Below are 20409 nucleotides of genomic sequence, written 5' to 3'. Positions count from 1 at the left end.
ATTATGGTAGTATTAATTCGGATATTTCGAATTAAGTCCATACTAGGAAGCCTCGTTAATTAAATTCCGCGGTCCCTGTTCTGACCGAATAATTAGGAATTAAATGGAATCATATTTCTTGGTGGAAAAGGAAGACCCAACAGCTTTAGGAAGAAGTTTTAAACCCTAAAACCTGTGGCTATAAAAATGGGCCTTATTCCATAAGAAGTCCATAATTTTTACTACACGATTTCCATGGAGAAATTCACCCATACGAATTTCATCAATTCCGATACTATTTGGGTCACACAGTAGAAGACCGCGGAACTGGTGGTGATCGTAATCTAGTGGTGGTTCCGCTGATACGCTAGGGAACTGATGGTGATTCGTTGACCGTGAGGGCTAATCTAGTGGTTGCGGTCACGCTTAAAGGGATAAGTATCTATTTCGTATTTAATCAAAATTTGTGATTATGTGTTGTCTATATTACATGCAAGTGGCGTTGATTATTTGATGTTTGTATTCCATCAATCTTAAATGATCAAACTCAATCAAAAATCAATAGTAGTCATTTAAAATGACGCAGTTATTTCTTATTTTGATATAGATTATTCTTTTGAAAAACACATCCTTTGTTATGCAAATTATAATTCTTTAAAATCAACTTTAGACCATAAAAGGCTGCAAGTACTAGGTTTGCGCTATTTGCTGTAAAGCTTCAATGAAGTTAGATGTCCCAAACACAACATTCTTAGGTTTTTATTTTATTTTATGAAATTACAAATTAATAAACACTAAATATCATCGATAACCCAAGCACGTTGGCAATAAACACGTAAGTTTGGCTTTGCATCTCACCCAAATCAGGCCAATAAGAATAACTATTGTAATAAACATGCATATGACAAAAGTTGTTTTTATAGCACGAATGGATTGGAGAAAAAATAACTGGTGGTATATACACCAATAAGTACATGTCTGAGGCTTCAGAATTTCACACTGTTTCCGGGAAGGGAATCAAGTGGCGGATGTATTAGCAAAATGGAGATTTGAGGAGCATGATACGATGATTTTGATCCTGGAGATATGCCCACTTTTAGACATAGACTCATATTATGCCTATTCAAGTTTAACTTCAGTTGTAAACCTTAACTTATTTTTGACAGAATATTTTTCTATATGTTCATAGGTTGAGGTTAAGGCGTAAACATGTAGTATATAGTATGTCTTCTGTCAAAGACTTGGCATGTCCAGTCTTTGAATGGGAGAGTTCTGGTTTAATCTCCTTTTGTTTGTACTAAGCTTTTATTTATGAAGAACACTGCCACCACACACCAGAAGTTAATTTTTTTTTTTTAAAAAAAAATAGCACGGTACCAAGAATGATTTTTATCATACCTCCCCAGCTGCTCCTCTATCACAAAAAAACATATTGCCAATTAAAAGCGGCCGATTCCATATTAAAAAAGTATTTCTCTCTTTCTTTTTCTACAAACCTAAAAGCAGGGAAAGAGTTAAACAAAAGGAAACGAATACATGGTTTACGTCCTGATTACAAAATGGATACTTAAAATTACTTTTAGAAAAGATTGATCGAATATAACGTTCTAGCAAAAAACACTATTTAAATGAATTAGCTAAACACAAAATACTCAAAAAGTATTTTTCTAAATAAACCGTGATTGATAGTTTGGCCAAACAAACTCTTAAGCAAATGCAATGCGGAGAAAATAATCCCCGTGGATTACAAAAGAATATGATCTACGTGCTTATTATAAAAATGGATATACTCCAACTATATATGAGCTACGAGCTATCAAACAGAATAACTCCACAAGGACACCTCAACATCACTTTCCATATCATCATCCCAGCTAAAACAACTCCCTAAACAGCAAGGATTTGGAGAAAACAAACTCCTTTCTTCCATGTATGCCTGCCATTCTTGCGTCCCTAGCATTCCCACTTCACTACATGAGTTGCTATACAAAACATTTTCTGCAGTCACAATATTCTGCGTGCAATTATACGCTGCGTTCTCTTCTTGTGATACCACCTTCATTTCCTCATTGCCATTGCCAGTATTAGCGGCTCCTCTAGAATTAACATCAGCTTCCTCTCCTGGCCAGAGCGCCTCTGCTGCTTTTGCAGCTGCTTTGTGCAAGTCCTTGGGATCCTTTGATGCCGGCATTTGCAACCGCCAAGCGGAGTCTGCGAAGTTTAAAGTGGCCAGCTGTCCTCTAAGTGCCAATGCAGCTACGTCATGAGCGCGCGCAGCCATTTCTGCGGTTGGGTAACTTCCCAACCATATTCGCTTCTGTTTGCTGGGCTCGCGCAGTTCGCAAACCCACTTGTCGTTGTTCCTCCTTCTCACTCCCCTGTACACTGGGTGCCGAGTTTCTTTGAACTTCTTCCTTCCCGCTCGCTTCTTGGGTTTCCTCAACGCTAATATATTGATATCTTCTTCATCGGAAACTGCCACTCTAATTGAAGAGCTTGAATTATTCATCACTTAATAAGTCGCCAAATTGTTGAGTTTCTTGTAATTATTTGTGGTCCCTCGCGTATAACACTTAGTGAAAAAGGTCCTTAATATAATCATAAAAGCTTATCATTTTGGTTTTTAGCCCTAAAATGTGACGAATAATAATCTGTCAAAATGAACAGAAGCTTCTTCATGTGCAACCCACGTGAGTACAAAAAAGCCCCTTCTTGTCTGATTTTGTTTTCTTTCATCTTCTTCCCTTTTTATTTATTTTTATCTTCCCCCTATATTGGATATTTCTTCGTCTACAACCTCTTTTACTGTTGGTCTATCTTGCACAATCTGAAACACCAATTGAGTATAGCTTTTGGTTATCTTTGATTTCAAAGAGAATCTTTTATGATAGTTAAGAATGATACATCAGAGTTTCAAGTGGATATGAATTTAATCTTCTTGAAGTGGATTTAAGGGAAAAAGAATAAAGAGATTGACTTATAATTAGTTTTTACTCCATATGTTAAAATTTAATGATCAAAGGCAACCTCTTGCTAGCAATCATGATCCTCCTTCGGCGAAGCCGTCACACCTTAAAACTCGTAAATTCAGAAGGAGATATTGTATAGGGTAAAATATGCTATGATACGTGGCCATCCAAAAAAGGGACACGTGGAATCCAAGACGGGGATGGTCAAAGACCGAAGGCAACTGTTTCGTTTGTCACCGTAAAGAATAACGCTCATAAAAATATAATAAATGTTCTTCGTCCGGTAGCATTTAATAGAGAATATTCTATGGCATTAAGAGCAATTACCCGTTACAGGGAATTTGATATTTATGTTCACCGCTACATCTTCGTCAATGTCCCTCATAATTGACATTAAAAAAGGGCATGATCCTAGGACCTCCTTCTCTAGACATAGCTATAAATAGTGAGCTCAGTTATAATTGTAAAGGACGCGAATTTTATGGCAAACTTACACTGCATTCTATACAAAGCTTAATATCATTTTATCTTCTTACTTTTTGATTTCGTTGTTGTTGTGCCCGAAAACCCTGTTCCCTGAACTGTTGCTTCTGCTGTTTCGTCTACCTCTTAAGGCTAAGTATTGCATAATTCTTCGATTATTTTATTATTTCAGGATCAAATTAATTTATTTGTCTAGAAATCACGTATAAATTCAATTGTACCGTTTTACGGGTAAACAGTTTGGCACCCACCGTGGGGCCTAGACAACCTGTAATTAAATTGATCTTTGCCTTTTTTACTAAAGTATTTTGATTATTTTGTCTTAGAAAAAATCATAAGAAATGACAGATAACACTGTTAACAACATGCACAACTGTTTACCCGTAAAACGGTACAATTGAATTTATACGTGATTTCTAGATAAATGAACTAATTTGATCCTGAAATAATAAAATAATCGAAGAATTATGCAATACTTAGCTTTAGGATGTAGACGAAACAACAGAAGCAACAATTCCGGGAACAGGGTTTCCGGGCACAACAACAACGAAATCAAAAAGTAAGAAGATAAAATGATATTAAGCTTTGTATAAAATGCAGCGTAAGTTTGCCATAAAATTCGTGTCCTTTACATTGATAACTGAGCTCACTATTTATAACTATATTTAGGGAAGGAGGTCTTAGGATCGTGCCCTTCTTTAATGTCAATTATGAGGGACATTGATGAAGATGTAACGGTGAATATAAATTCTAAATTCCCTGTAATTGGTAATTGCTCTTAATACAATGGAATATTCTCTATTAAATGCTACCGGGTGAAGAGCAATTATCACATCTTTATGATGGTTATACTTTTCGGTGAAAAACGAAACAGTTACCTTCGGTCTTTGGCCATCCCCCCGTCTTGGGTTCCACGTGTCCCTTTTTTGGACGGTCACGTATCATAGTATATTTTACCTTATACAGATAGTCCCCCTGCTTTCCGGGGACATAACTTTGTGTTACCGGCAAGTTGGTAGAAATACTCTTTTAGTGAGAATTACTATAATTCACTCTGAAAGCTTCTGACGGTTGATTAGACGCGTGCATCTTCACATTAAATGTCCCGAATACGCGTCATCCCATGACTAAGCATAACTTTTTCTGATTATCGAGGTAATCATGACCATGAATTTAGTCGCCAAAACTTCTACTTATACGTACCAACCTTCTCCTTTATACTTCATAATTTTTCAAGCTTCCTTTATCTATCTTGCATCTTGCTCTTCGTCGTTTCTCTAATTCTCTCCAAACAAAAAACCTTCTCCTTCTTCCATACAATGTCTTCTTCCTCAAAGCGTGCCGGATTTTCAAAGGGCAAGAACAGGACCGAGGACTTTGCTCCTTCAACAATGGGCTCCATCATCCCTAGAAGTCTTATTACCACAAAAGACTTCGAAGAGAAATTTCCTACTGCTAACTCTCGTACATGGGCCGTCAGTAGGTATCATTCTTCCATACGTCCTTCTAGCATTCCTGCTGTGAAGGAAGACTGTCGCTGCTGTGACTTGGATATTATTGCTCCTGATCTAAAGAAGCGAAAAATTTTCCTACTAGCTCTGTAGCCTCTAGAAGATAAGTACAGACGTCTTCGTACCGATCTGCAAGACTCTACTAAACTAGTTCGTTACTCGTAGAACCTATGATTCTAGAGCTCTGATACCAACTTGTCACGACCCATAATCCCACCACAGGCCTCGTGATGGCACTTAGTCTCTAAGACTAAGTAAGCCGATTATAATTACAATTAAAGTCAATTGTTTTTTAATAGATAATCGAAACCAACAACGGAATTAATTACAAACAACCTCCCAAGACTGCTAATACTGAGTCACGAACTCTAACTGAATACATGAAATTATCTCAAGAATCGAATACTCGATACTATTTGAATAATGATTAATAGTACAATAAAATAGAAAGACTCCAAGGGACTGCAACGACCAAAAAGCTCTACCTTAAATAAAAGTCACCTTGTGACACCTCATCTCATAATCATAAAATGCGGGTCTCAGCCCACTTTCATATTTTCACGGCACCTCGTGCCAATATCTCTATCACAACCGCACGGATAACTCACGTGCCAATATCTTCATCATATTTTCTCCGTCACCTCGTGCCCACATTTCATATTTGTTGCGGCGTGCAACCCGATCCCATATAACATTAATCATACCTGTTGTGGCGTGCAACCCGATCCCATATAACATAATCCGCCTGGCAATAGCCACAGGCTCCCAATTTCAACATAGATCAGACTATTATCAAGTTTACCGAAACAACAAGTCAAGTTGCACAAGATATAAAAATAAACACAAGGAAAATCACATCACATGAAAATTACCAACGCCAATAACCCCACATCATCACATAAAACTTACCAACACAATAACTCCACATCATCACATATTATCCCTGATAATAGCCACCCTTATCTCTCCTATAGCCACCCTTATCACTCCTATAATAGTCTCTCTTATCGCTCTGCCCTGACAATATCAATAGCTACCCTTATCGCTCCGTATAATAGCCACCCTTATCACTCCGCCCAGAAAATATCCCAACACTCATAACCACAGTGAAATGCCACCCTTATACCCACATAATATCAACATGAAATGCCACCCTTATATCCTTATAATAATAACTCAAATCACACAATAATTTATACGAAATATTATCCCGACAACACAACAGAATCAATTCATACCACAATTTACCCAATGGCCACAACCAATTCCAATGATATAGTAAAATCAATAAATTTCTCAAAAATAGCCCAAGGCTCCACACAACGTATATAAAATCTCAAAACAACAACAGAGATGGAAAAGTAACTCAGCACACGACACTAACTTCTTTAATCCAGATTTTAATAAATATAAATTAATGCCTCATTCTAAACTTATTTAATATTTTTTTTTTGCAGATAAGGATTCAATAATGAATTTAATTCCATGAAAAATATCAAATCAATAAGCACACGGAATTCACATAAAAATCCAAGTGACAATAACACCAAATTATCATATAAAATACAATTTCGACAAACAAGGAACGAGGCATGACAATTCAAAGATTTACTAAGTTCCAACAATTTTACAATTTAATACATAAGGGTGTCTATGAATTTTAACCGATATAATTTGCACATATAAACCAAGTACGTACTCGTCACCTTGCGTACACGACTTTTAATCACATAATTTTCACATAAGACTCAATGCCTAAGGGGTAATTGTCACGACCCAAAATTCCACTAGTCGTGATGGCACCTAACCCAACCCGTTAGGTAAGCCAATTTCCAACTATCCAATTCCAATGAAATTAATTAAAACAAAATATCTAAAACCGATACATCTCCCCAAGAACTGGTAGTACAAATCATGAGCTTCTAAAAATAGAGTATACAAAGCGGAAATGAAATAAATACATAGTCTGTTTGAATAATACATAAACAAAGCTTTTATAAATCTAAGGCTACCCTGAACAAGAGGCAGCTACAACAGGAATGCAGGTACATCTTCAAGTCCCGCAACCATCGAGCACAACAACAACAGCCAACATCTGCACGCAATGTGCAGAAGTGTAGTATCAGTACAACCGACCCCATGTACTGAGTAAGTAACAAACCTAGCCGTAGGTTGAAAGTAATGACGAGCTTCTACCAAGGTCGGGTCCACAACCAATAGTACACAACAATCCATAACAACATAAAGCAAATAATACCAGAAATAACTCAGGGATAAAATACTCAGCCAAATAATGATTTCAAAAATTATAGTTCTTTCTTCCAAATATCTCAGTGAAAACCCAAATCGTTTGCCGAAGTTTCCAATAATATAAATAGTTTGAAAATAATAAATTTCTCCCAAAATCTTGTCAATAATAAATAAGATGTTTCATTTTCCTTCCGGATAACTAGTGTAAAATAAATGCATCACTATGCCCATCTGTCAAAAATGTGTGAGAAATCATGAATGATGTGATGTTGTACAGCATGAGGAAAAATACATCTCTATGCCTGTATGTCATGTGTGCATGCCAATGCAATGCAACTCAATGATAAAAATCATAAACAGCCCCTCGGGCAGAACATCACTCATATACAGCCCCTCGGGCAAAAACCTCACAGTCACTCGTGCCACTCGGGCGTACCTCACAATCACTCTTGCCACTCGGGCATACCTCACAATCACTCTCGCCACTCGGACATACCTCACAATCACTCATGCCTCCCAGTCACTCAGCACTCGGCACTCGCACTCAGTAGGTACCTGCACTCACCGGGGGTGTGTACAGACTCCGGAGGGGATCCTTCATCCCAAGCGCTATAATCTGTACGGACAACTCACGTGCGATAATAATAAAGTATGCTGCAGGCGGGCAGCCCCGATCCACACTCATCCTCACAAATCAGGCCCTCGGCCTCACTCAGGTATGCTGCAGGCGGGCAGCCCCGATCCACACTCATCCTCACAAATCAGGCCCTCGGCCTCACTCAGTCATAAGTATCTCAAGCCACTCGGGCATTTCCAACATGCTGCAGCGTGCAGCCCGATCCCATAAATATGCAACATAAATCAAGCCCTTGGCCTCAGTCAGTCATAAACCTCTCAAGCCACTCGGGCATCTCAGTTAAACAGGGCATTCGGCCCAAAGCATTTTTATGCATCAAAATAGAGTCATAAAACTGAGTTATGATATGCAATGAAATGAATATGACTGAGTATGAATTTTCAATTTAACACAATAATTCACAGCAATATGACCTCTGTGGGTCCCAATAATACTGGCACATAGCCTCAACATGATTTGTAATATGCTTTTCAGCTCAATTTCTTTAACACATAAAACCGCATGGAAAATACCAAGGTTATTTAACTATAACATTCCACATAAACAATTATGTCACAATTTCTATAGTGCACGCCCACACGCCCGTCACCTAGCATGTGCGTCACCTCCCAACAATTCACAAAATACATATATTCAGGGTTCATACCCTCAACTCCAAGATTAGAAGAGTTACTTACCTCAATCCAAGCAAATTCTTTATTCCAATAAACCTTTTCCTCGTGATTCGGCCTCCGAACACCTCAAATCTTAGTCAAAATAATTCGATACAATCAACACGAGGTATATGAATCAAATCCATATGAAAATGCTAATTTTCCATAAAAATCCGAAATTTAGCTCAAAAATAGTCCATGGGGCCCACGTCTCGGAACCCGAAAAAAGTTACACAATCTGAACACCCGTTCCGATACGAGTCCAACCATACAAAAATTATCAAATTCCGACATCGGATTGACCTTCAAATCTTCATTTTACATTTTTGGAAGATTTTATAAAAATCTGATTTTTCTTCCATAAATTCATGGATTCATGATGTAAATGAATATGGAATCATGAAATATAACCAATATAGGATAAGGAACACTTACCCCAATGTTTTCCCATGAAAATCGCCCAAAAATCGCCTAAACTGAGCTCCCCAACTCTATTTTTTGTCAAAAATGGTCAAAAAACCCGTTTATAGAGCCTCTGGTGTTTTTGAGCGTCACATGTAACGTGGGGCGCTGCCTGTGGCGCAGTTTCCAGTACCCAAAAATTTCCAGCGCCAGGGCTAGCGCCCCACGCTACCTTGGGCGCTCGCGGCGACGGAAAAATCGTTCCAGACACGAAAATAGGCATAACTCTCTCATACGATGTCCGAATTCAATGATTCTTTTTGCTATGGCTCCGTAATTTCAATACGTATCTAATACTTCAATCAAAACTGAATTTGGAGCTCATTTGATTAATGTTATACCACATATTCTTGAAGAATTGACATCAAACATTCTAGGTTCGATGCCGAAACATAGCAAATCAATCCGGAATGAACTCAAATTTTGCGTACAAGTCATAAATGGAATAACTAAGCTGTTCCAATTTCAAAAATATGATTCCGACCTTGATATCAAAAAGTCAACCCCCCGGGTCAAACTTCCCAAAATTCAACTTTCGGCAATTCAAGCCAAATTCTACTACGGATTTCCAAATAATTTACCGGACACGCTCCTAAGTCCAAAATCACCACATGGAGCTATTGGAATCATCAAAATTCGAGTCCGAGGTCGTTTACACATAACTCGACATCCGGTCACTATTTTAACTTAAGCTTTAAGCCTTGGAACTAAGTGTTCCAATTCATTCCAAAACCTTATCGGACCCGAACCATTTGCCCCGACAAGTCACACAACAACTGTAAAGCCCAATTTGAGAAGTAAATGGGGAAACTGGGTTGTAATACTCGAAACGACCAGTCGGGTCGTTACATTCTCCCCCACTTAAAGATACGTTCGTCCTCGAACGTGCCAAGAGGTATTTTCAAGCCATCAAATCACTGTTCCATCTTACCACACACGTACCCGGGGGTGAACCCACGTCACCCTATTCCATATAGGCTTGACAACACAATCCAACTGAATTCATTAATTTAACTCTAGCCCATAAACCTTGGAATTTAATTTCCAACCTTTAGAATTTCTTTCAAGATGCGAATCTTACATTTATACACTTTATGAGTTTGAACAAGTTGTGTCAAGCCATAACTATAACCACCTATATAATCACCCAGCATATTACACAACTCGCATGCTCGTAGCACTATTCTCGATCGCAGTGACTACTCCAAAACTAACCGCATACTAGTATTAAACCCATATCGAACCAAACCTTATCCCAAAACCTTCGTACCCTGTTGATAATAAAAGAAACACGCGAAATAAACAAGTCACGGAGCTCTCTCACCCAACCAGAACCATAATCGCTTTTTGAGCCGACTTTCAATATTATCCTCCCTAACATACGGTAATCAAACATGATATTTCCACAGACATGCCATACCAATATAACTCAGAGCCACAACTCATGCCATATGCGCACCAATATGCAACAATTCAAATATACTCAGTCATGAAAAATGACTCAAATGAGAGAACTGCCCTACAATATTAATAAGTACCGCCACAATGAAATGCTGAAAATTCATCATACACCGTAGAATCATCACCCGATTCTAATACAAGGTTCATACCTTTACATAGCTCTGCTGCAATGTGTGTCCCCATCCAAATGTTAGTCCATATAATATACCCCGAGCCACCCTGCTCAAAATCAATAACCACGGAGAGGCAAATGACAAAAATGCCACACAAAACCTGAAAGAACATAACACATTCTATCATCTGGCTAGCTCCGGCCACCACTTCACAGTCCATAACCATGAAACAATCCGCTCTTGAGAACTCCCAATCTCCAAATCCATAGAACACCCAAATCACCATATTTGATTCCATCTCCACCGCCCAAATGTCTAACACCTCTCTCATACACGATCATCCCACGAGAAATACCTTAAAAATTCTTCCGTGCCACTTGGCAAAATTTGAATATCAGCAGTCTATCAACTATGTGAGTACCGCAATACTAATTTATACATCCGTAAGTAAAAATACAATGCGCCTTCTGAAGTCCGCCCTTTTCTCATACAACACCAAGTAGTAATAGTATTCATCTAGACATCGAAAACTATTCATGCCTCTAAGAATTTATGACCTCCCTTTCAAAGCTAAACCTTGACCTTGCACATGCCAACCTTAATCCCACACAATCACCGCATCTATTATGCCATCATGTGAAAAGCATAAGAATCTTATTATCAACTTTGAGTCACCAATAATTTACATACCCTTTTAGTTATAAACCTTTCTCTTGCTTCTTTCCAGGAGGAAATCACAATACATAACACGTTCTCCACACCGGTAGAAACCATCAAGCATTCTTTGGAATCCATTTGCACAACCAAGCCACCAGGACTGAATCTTTCCAACTCATCCAAGCCACGCAGGTCGCCAAGTCCAGGTGTATTGTCACAAAGCACCTGTAGAAAACCCACACATCATAAGCACCCAAAGAACCGATCATATCCATTACCATACTGATCCAACCTACTACCCAGTTGTCCTATTTTCTCCGAGTCCCTTCTGAATTTGTCTTCAGATTGATACTTCTTCTTGATAAAACACCATGATATTTAACCACAACTCACCCTACAAACCTTACCAAAGAACCACAACGCCCTACGGCCCATAATCAACTGTATTCTTCTTAAGCACCTTCAAAAATACCACAACTATAACACTCACTTTGAGAATACCTTATGTGAATTTGAAATTGTTCTTCTTACCTTCCTTATACAAAAATGTATAATCCTTAGTTATATAGAATTTTCGCAAGTCCAGGCACCATCAAACGCAAATCTCAGATTTTATCCATACACAAGTCCGGAAATATTCTCAATTGCTATATATAATTCTCAAACCCACTGGAATTTTCTCGGGAGTCACCCACTTTGCTCAAATCTAATTGCACCGCCCAAATGGGTCAAAAGACACGTGCCCCATTAGCACCACAACACTCAAAGAAGTAACTCTACTTTAACACCACGTATCAAATTCATACTCCATGCGCACTACGTCATTCACCAAAAATAACTCACTCATCCCACAAATTTCATATACTCATACGTGCAATATAATCCTTAACCAGAAATTTCTTTATTTGAGTCATCCTCGATCTCAACTTCTGCAAATCATAGCTAACCCACAAGTATGCCTCAGACCAAAATTAAAATTTAACACCTAACCATGAAATCAAATTGTCAATAGTAGACTCCCCCACTTGGCTCAAAGCCATAGATTAAAACATTCCATAAATCACAATACCAATACTCTCTTACTGCCATAATGCCACAGTCAGTCCAATGAAACTTCTTCCCAAGTTCATACAACGCCAACCAAAAAAATACCTCAATCATCCGCTAAGCTCGTATTCATCCTCTTAACACACAAGTCAACTTTCTCAACCAGTTTCAGATTCAAATCTCCTCCCATACATCATGTCGGCAGAAAAGAAACTCTCTACTCACATCATAAGGAATACTCCTACGTAGATTACTCCGCAGGGGATAATCCACCTACTTAGCCTCAATCTGGTATCTTGTTATACCCTTTCGCATTCACAATTACTATGCAATCACTTAGTCTATCTGAGTCCAAACTCATTAACCAGACGTGAGAATTTAGTTTTACCACAAAATTTAACCATGTGAAAGATCCATCAAAACATTCATACTAGAGACTGTACGCCACATCAATTCGAAAATCAAGCACCCAATGGCCTTTCCTTTACATTTCAAGGAAACACTTCTCATCATATTCAAATCGTCTTAACACATCCCGTATTTACATCATACTCATCACAAAGGCATTCCACCGCTCATCGAGCCACAACTTCCACTTATAGGGATATTACCAGACATATGAGTCCAAATGTACAGGTTACAACTGAAGCTACTGAGCCTAAGCTGTAGTCTAAACCTTGCCTCAAGTCCTCCAGACTGGCCCATCACCAAAACATAGAATACACATCTCGAACATCGTTCATAGAATCACAAGCCGGTGATGCACAGCTGATACCGAGCGCTCATGTGCGCATACGAATACGTGGAAGGAATTCGAAGAGTTATATTTCAAGCTGAATCAATTCCGCACGATAAGGAAAGAAAGATGGGAAATTATCCTAAATGCCTTGTAGCCTCTCGAAGATAAGTATGGACGTCATCATACCGATCCGCAAGACTCTACTAGACAATTGCTCATGACTTGTAGAACCTATGAACCTAGAGCTCTGATACCAACTTGTCACGACCCAAAATTCCACTAGTCGTGATGGCACTTAACCCAACCCGTTAGGTAAGCCAATTTCCAACTATCCAATTCCAATGAAATTAATTAAAACAAAATCTCTAAAACCGATACATCTCCCCAAGAACTGGTAGTACAAATCATGAGCTTCTAAGAATAGAGTATACAAAGCGGAAATGAAATAAATACATAGTCTGTTTGAATAATACATAAACAGAGCTTTTATAAATCTAAGGCTACCCTGAACAAGAGGCAGCTACAACAGGAATGCAGGTACATCTTCAAGTCCCGCAACCATCGAGCACAACAACAACAGCCAACATCTGCACGCAATGTGCAGAAGTGTAGTATCAGTACAACCGACCCCATGTACTGAGTAAGTAACAAACCTAGCCGTAGGTTGAAAGTAATGACGAGCTTCTACCAAGGTCGGGTCCACAACCAATAGTACACAACAATCCATAACAACATAAAGCAAATAATACCAGAAATAACTCAGGGATAAAATACTCAGCCAAATAATGATTTCAAAAATTATAGTTCTTTCTTCCAAATATCTCAGTGAAAACCCAAATCGTTTGCCGAAGTTTCCAATAATATAAATAGTTTGAAAATAATAAATTTCTCCCAAAATCTTGTCAATAATAAATAAGATGTTTCATTTTCCTTCCGGATAACCAGTGTAAAATAAATGCATCACTATGCCCATCTGTCAAAAATGTGTGAGAAATCATGAATGATGTGATGTTGTAAAGCATGAGGAAAAATACATCTCTATGCCTGTATGTCATGTGTGCATGCCAATGCAATGCAACTCAATGATAAAAATCATAAACAGCCCCTCGGGCAGAACATCACTCATATACAGCCCCTCGGGCAAAAACCTCACAGTCACTCGTGCCACTCGGGCGTACCTCACAATCACTCTTGCCACTCGGGCATACCTCACAATCACTCTTGCCACTCGGACATACCTCACAATCACTCATGCCTCCCAGTCACTCAGCACTCGGCACTCGCACTCAGTAGGTACCTGTACTCACCGGGGGTGTGTACAGACTCCGGAGGGGATCCTTCATCCCAAGCGCTATAATCTGTACGGACAACTCACGTGCGATAATAATAAAGTATGCTGCAGGCGGGCAGCCCCGATCAACACTCATCCTCACAAATCAGGCCCTCGGCCTCACTCAGGTATGCTGCATGCGTGCAGCCCCGATCCACACTCATCCTCACAAATCAGGCCATCGGCCGATATCAAACATGCTGCGGCGTGCAGCCCGATCCCATGAATATGCAACATGCTGCGGCGTGCAGCCCGATCCAATAAATATGCAACATGCTGCGGCGTGCAGCCCGATCCCATAAATATGCAACATAAATCAGGCCCTCGGCCTCACTCAGTCATAAACCTCTCAAGCCACTCGGGCATGTCAGTTAAACAGGGCATTCGGCCCAAAGCATTTTTATGCACCAAAATAGAGTGATAAAACTGAGTTATGATATGCAATGAAATGAATATGACTGAGTATGAATTTTCAATTTAACACAATAATTCACAACAATATGACCTCTGTGGGTCCCAATAATATTGGCACATAGCCTCAACATGATTTGTAATATGCTTTTCAGCTCAATTTCTTTAACACATAAAATCGCATGGAAAATACCAAGGTTATTTAACTATAACATTCCACATAAACAATTATGTCACAATTTCTATAGTGCACGCCCACACGCCCATCACCTAGCATGTGCGTCACTTCCCAACAATTCACAAAATATATATATTCAGGGTTCATACCCTCAACTCCAAGATTAGAAGAGTAACTTACCTCAATCCAAGCAAATTCTTTATTCCAATAAACCTTTTCATCGTGATTCGGCCTCCGAAAACCTCGAATCTTAGTCAAAATAATTCGATACAATCAACAAGAGGTATAGGAATCAATTCCATATGAAAATGCTAATTTTCCATAAAAATCCGAAATTTAGCTCAAAAATAGTCCATGGGGCCCACGTATCGGAACCCGACAAAAGTTACACAATCTGAACACCCGTTCCGATACGAGTCCAACCATACAAAAATTATCAAATTCCGACATCGGATTGACCTTCAAATCTTCATTTTACATTTTTGGAAGATTTTACAAAAATCTGATTTTTCTTCCATAAATTCATGGATTCATGATGTAAATGAATATGGAATCATGAAATATAATCAATATAGGATAAGGAACACTTACCCCAATGTTTTCCCATGAAAATCGCCCAAATAAACCGAGCTCCCCAACTCTATTTTTTGTCAAAAATGGTCAAAAACCCCGTTTATAGAGCCTCTGGTGTTTTTGAGCGTCACATGTAGCGTGGGGCACTGCCTGTGGCGCAGTTTCCAGTACCCAAAAATTTCCAGCGCCAGGGCTAGCGCCCCACGCTACCCGGGGCGCTCGCGGCGACGGAAAAATTGTTCCAGACACGAAAATAGGCATAACTCTCTCATACGATGTCCGAATTCAATGATTCTTTTTGCTATGGCTCCGTAATTTCAATACGTATCTAATACTTCAATCAAAACTGAATTTGGAGCTCATTTGATTAATGTTATACCACATATTCTTGAAGAATCGACATCGAACATTCTAGGTTCGATGCCGAAACATAGCAAATCAATCCGGAATGAACTCAAATTTTGCGTACAAGTCATAAATGGAATAACTAAGCTGTTCCAATTTCAAAATTATGATTCCAACCTTGATATCAAAAAGTCAACCCCCCGGGTCAAACTTCCCAAAATTCAACTTTCGGCAATTCAAGCCAAATTCCACTACGAATTTCCAAATAATTTACCGGACACGCTCCTAAGTCCAAAATCACCACATGGAGCTATTGGAATTATCAAAATTCGAGTCCGAGGTCGTTTACACATAACTCGATATCCGGTCACTATTTTAACTTAAGCTTTAAGCCTTGGAACTAAGTGTTCCAATTCGTTCCAAAACCTCACCGGACCCGAACCATTTGCCCCGGCAAGTCACACAACAACTGTAAAGCCCAATTTGAGAAGTAAATGGGGAAACTGGGCTGTAATACTCGAAACGACCAGTCGGGTCGTTACAGTAATTCCCCCACTCAATGTTAGGCAAGATACTTACCTTTTTGAAGTTATGTCGATATTCAAAAATTGCCTTCTTGCTGAATTGACCATCGGACGGCTCAAATCTATCCAAATTAATTCAATTCACTCAATACTAATTATAGGAATTAATTCCATATGAAATTACTAATTTTCTAACAAAATTTGAAATTTAACTCAAAACGCCGGTAGGGCCCATGTCTCGGAATCCGACAAAACTTACAAAACCCGACAACCCATTCAATTGCGAGTCCACCCATATCAATTTTATCAAATTCCGATAACAGCTCGACTTCCAAATCTAAAATTTTCATTCTTGTAAAGTTTTGCAAAAATCTTGATTTCTTCCATTTAAATCCGAAATAAATGATGAATATAACCATGGATTTATGAAATATAATCACTTTTGAATATAGGACACTTACCCAAGTCGAAGTCGTGAAAAAATCCTCAAAATCGCCAAAGAACCGTGCTCCAAAAATCCAAAAATGAAATGAAGGAAATGACCATTTTTGTTCCTTAAGTTTCTGCCCATCCATCACTAAAAGTCCATTTTTCGTCACTAAAATTCCATTTTTTGTCACTAAAATTCCATTTTTCGTCACTAAAAGTCTACACGAGAACTTACTTGCACCAGCAGTTATTGTTTTTACTAAAAAAGCTCTAACTCCATCATACAAACTCGGAATTCGACGATTCTTGTTCCTATGAGTCACAAATAATAATACGAACCCAGTCGGTCAATCGAAACTCAATTAGGAGCTCATTTTCTCAATGTGATACCAATTTTGCTCATTAAACAATTAACTTATGTTTCGCGCTAAAAACCCAACCACTACTTGATAAAATTAGACCAAACTTTTCAGATCACTCCTATAATTCATTATCAAAATTCTGGAGTCTCGAAATCGAATTTCTATCTCTAGAACTAAAAATGGACCTTTGGATCTTTACATTCTTATGCTAAAAACATCAAACTCTTCCCCGACAGCCTGTAGTATATCAACCATAACTTCTTGTACTCAACTCCAACTGACAATATTTCTCTCTCTTTCTCTCTCTCTCTCTCTCTCTCTCTCTCTCTCTCTCTCTCTCTCTCTCTCTCTCTCTCTCTCTCAGGGTTACAGAGGGGGTGCCACTTTTTTGTTCTGCTGGTCGGAATCTTTGCAGGTTTCAGGTAATTTACTCTATTCTTCTTTTGCTTTTTGGTTTTAGTTCTTTATTGTAATACCAAATCCCATTCAAACAAGGAAATCTGATTGAAACAGAAACTATAAACAGAAATCTGCCTAAATAACACATAACAACACATACTCTTATACATAAATCTGCCTAAACAAGGAGAACGCTTCGCTTCATTTGTACTGCGCCGCCAGGGTTTTAGCGAAGCTCTCTCATATTTTATTTTCGTCTTCTAAAGGTTAGATCTGTTCTATTTTTCTGCCTATTATTTATATATATTCATACAAATCAATTGTATTCTAGTTGCTGTTTTGTCAGCGCTTTGTTGAAAAACACAATCTAATTACCTTGTGAATTGATTTTACTTGAGTTTGAATTATGAGATTTATTTGTTTTTATTTACTAATTAATTGATATCATAACTTTTTCTTCCTTTTTTAATCTCGTCTATGTGGTATTGTCTTTTTGTTTTTGTATATTAGATTTCAGTTGTTCTACTAATTTGGATGATTTTGCTGTACTTAATGCTATGTGAATTTATAATTGGTTACAGCCTACTGAACGGGGCATTAATTCTTAAAACGACAAATCGAGTCGTTACAGTACAATAGGAACTATCCTAATCGGCGGGGATTGCGGGAGGATTTTGTAGAAGGGGTTGATGACTTTATTTGTGATAACCCAAAATGTCATCTTTAAATTTAATAATAAATTTTGTGTTCTAAGACCTCGAAAAGCACTATTTATTATTCCTCGGCTTGTGTGCGCAGTCCGTAAAATTTTTTGGAATGTTTTTATGTGAAAAATGGATTAAAATATGAATTAGAGCTTTAAAACTCAACTGAGTTGACTTTGGTCAATATTTTGAGCAAACGAACTTGGATCAGTATTTTGACAGTTCTGGTAGGTCCGTATCATGATTTGGGACTTGGGCGTATGCGTGGAATCACATTCCGAGGTCCCTAGCCCAAGATATGGAATTTTGATAAAAAATTAAAAGTTTAAGTTCAAATAGTGACCGGATGTCGAATTATGTGCAAACGACCACAGAATAGAAATTTAATGATTCCAACAGCTCCGTATGATGATTTTTGACTTAGGAGCGTGATCGAAATTTTTATTTGGAAGTCCGTAGTGAAATTAGGCTTGAAATGGCTAAAATAGGAATTTAAAGTTTGGAAGTTTGACCGGGGAGTTAACTTTTTGATATCGGTGTCGGAATCCAGTTCTGAAAATTTTCACAGCTCTGTTATGTCATTTATGACTTGTGTGCAAAATGTGAGGTCAATCGGACTTGATTTAATAGGTTCTGACATTAAATGTAGAAGTTAAAAATTCTTAGTTTCATTAAGCTTGAATTGGGGTATGATTCATGGTTTTAGCGTTGTTTGATATGATTTAGAGGTTCGACTAAGTTCGTATGATATTTTAGGACTTGTTGGTATATTTGGTTGAGGTCCCGAGGGCCTCAGGTGCATTTCAGATGGTTAACGGATCAAAAATTGGACTTAAACAGCTGCTGCAATCTTTCTCTTCTACTACAAATTCTGGGTTGTGATCGAGCCCAAAATCGAGGCCCAAAAATTGAGCTCCCAAGATCGTGCTCCCATGATCGAACTCCTTGATCGAGCTCCCAAGATCGAGCTCCCATGATCTAGCTCCCAAGATCGAGTTCCCATGATCGAACTCCCGTGATCAAACTCCCTTGATCGAGCTCCCAAGATCGAGCTCCCAAGATCGAGCTCCCATGATCGAGCTCCCATGATCGAGCTTCCTGATCGAGCTCCCAAGATCGAGCTCCCAAGATCGAGCTCCCTGATCGGGCTCCCCTAATCGAGCCCCCTGATCGGACTCCCTGATTGGACTGGACAGATCTGTAAGTTATAAAAACAAAGGCATTCGACCCATTTGCAATTTTTGACAAACTTGAGCTTGAGCAGAGGTGACTTTTGACAGATTTTAAAGGAAAAACATTTGGGGCAAGTGATTCTAACTCGTATTTGGTCTATATACACAAATATATCATTGTTTTCACCATTTAATTAGTGTTTTGAGATTGAAATTTGGAAAATTTTAGAAATCTCATAGAAACGAATTTTTGAGATTTCGGTATCGATTCGGAGTCGGATTTGAGTGAAACTGGTATGGTTGGACTCATAATTGAATGGGTTGTCGGATTTCATAACTTTCACCGGATTCCGAGATATGGGACCCACAGACAAATTTTAAATTAATTTCGGGATTTTTATTGAAAATGTAGTATTTCTTATAGAATTGATTCCTATAAAGTTTAGTGATTGTATCGAATTATTTATGGTTAGATTCAAGCCATTCAAAGTTGGATAATCGAGGAAAGGTCCTTCTAGTGTATTAAATTGGAGCAAATTGATGTAAGTCTCTTGTCTAATCTTGTGAGGGGGAAATCTTGTGAGGTAAGTCTCTTGTCTAATCTTGTGATTAAATTAAATAATTGTTGCTAATTGCGGGGGCTACGTATGCATGAGGTGACGAGAGTCCGTACGTAGCTACTATTAATGCTAAAGTCCGGGTAGTTTAGGACTCAAAGCATGAATTACTTGTGTAAATTGTATTCTTTATTAATTAAAATATTTGATGTATATATTGTGAATTGTTATGAAAGGTAGAAAAATATGAAATTTTCATATGCTTAATTTTTGTTTAGAATAATTAATTGTTGAAATAAATTGTTATCCTCTCGAATAAATTTTACAATAAATACTCTTTTTCCGGAGGTACATAAGAAAATGTCCTCCTTTCTTGTGGCTCGGGCCGAATGTCTCGGCAGGATAGATGCATCTATGGATCGTGTTGCACGTCCCTCTACAGTGTACACAATATCCTGGATCAT

General features: G+C 38.3%; 1 protein-coding gene across 1 annotated transcript; it reads right to left on the bottom strand.

Annotated features, from left to right (window-relative positions):
• Positions 1–1746: 1746 nt before the first annotated feature.
• Positions 1747–2528, bottom strand: LOC138903580 (dehydration-responsive element-binding protein 1E-like). Its single transcript, XM_070191953.1, has one exon. It carries the CDS (start codon positions 2486–2488, stop codon positions 1796–1798), a length of 693 nt encoding a protein of 230 aa, XP_070048054.1. The 5' UTR covers positions 2489–2528; the 3' UTR covers positions 1747–1795.
• Positions 2529–20409: the final 17881 nt, after the last annotated feature.

This window comes from Nicotiana tomentosiformis, chromosome 12 (genome assembly GCF_000390325.3).
Source record: "Nicotiana tomentosiformis chromosome 12, ASM39032v3, whole genome shotgun sequence".
In the NCBI taxonomy this organism is placed as follows: Eukaryota; Viridiplantae; Streptophyta; class Magnoliopsida; order Solanales; family Solanaceae; genus Nicotiana; species Nicotiana tomentosiformis.
This window is presented reverse-complemented; position numbering and strand designations above follow the sequence as displayed.

Bases quoted from the DNA above. Each gene is read 5' to 3' on its own strand.
- LOC138903580 (XM_070191953.1), bottom strand. From the start codon at position 2,488: ATGAATAATTCAAGCTCTTCAATTAGAGTGGCAGTTTCCGATGAAGAA.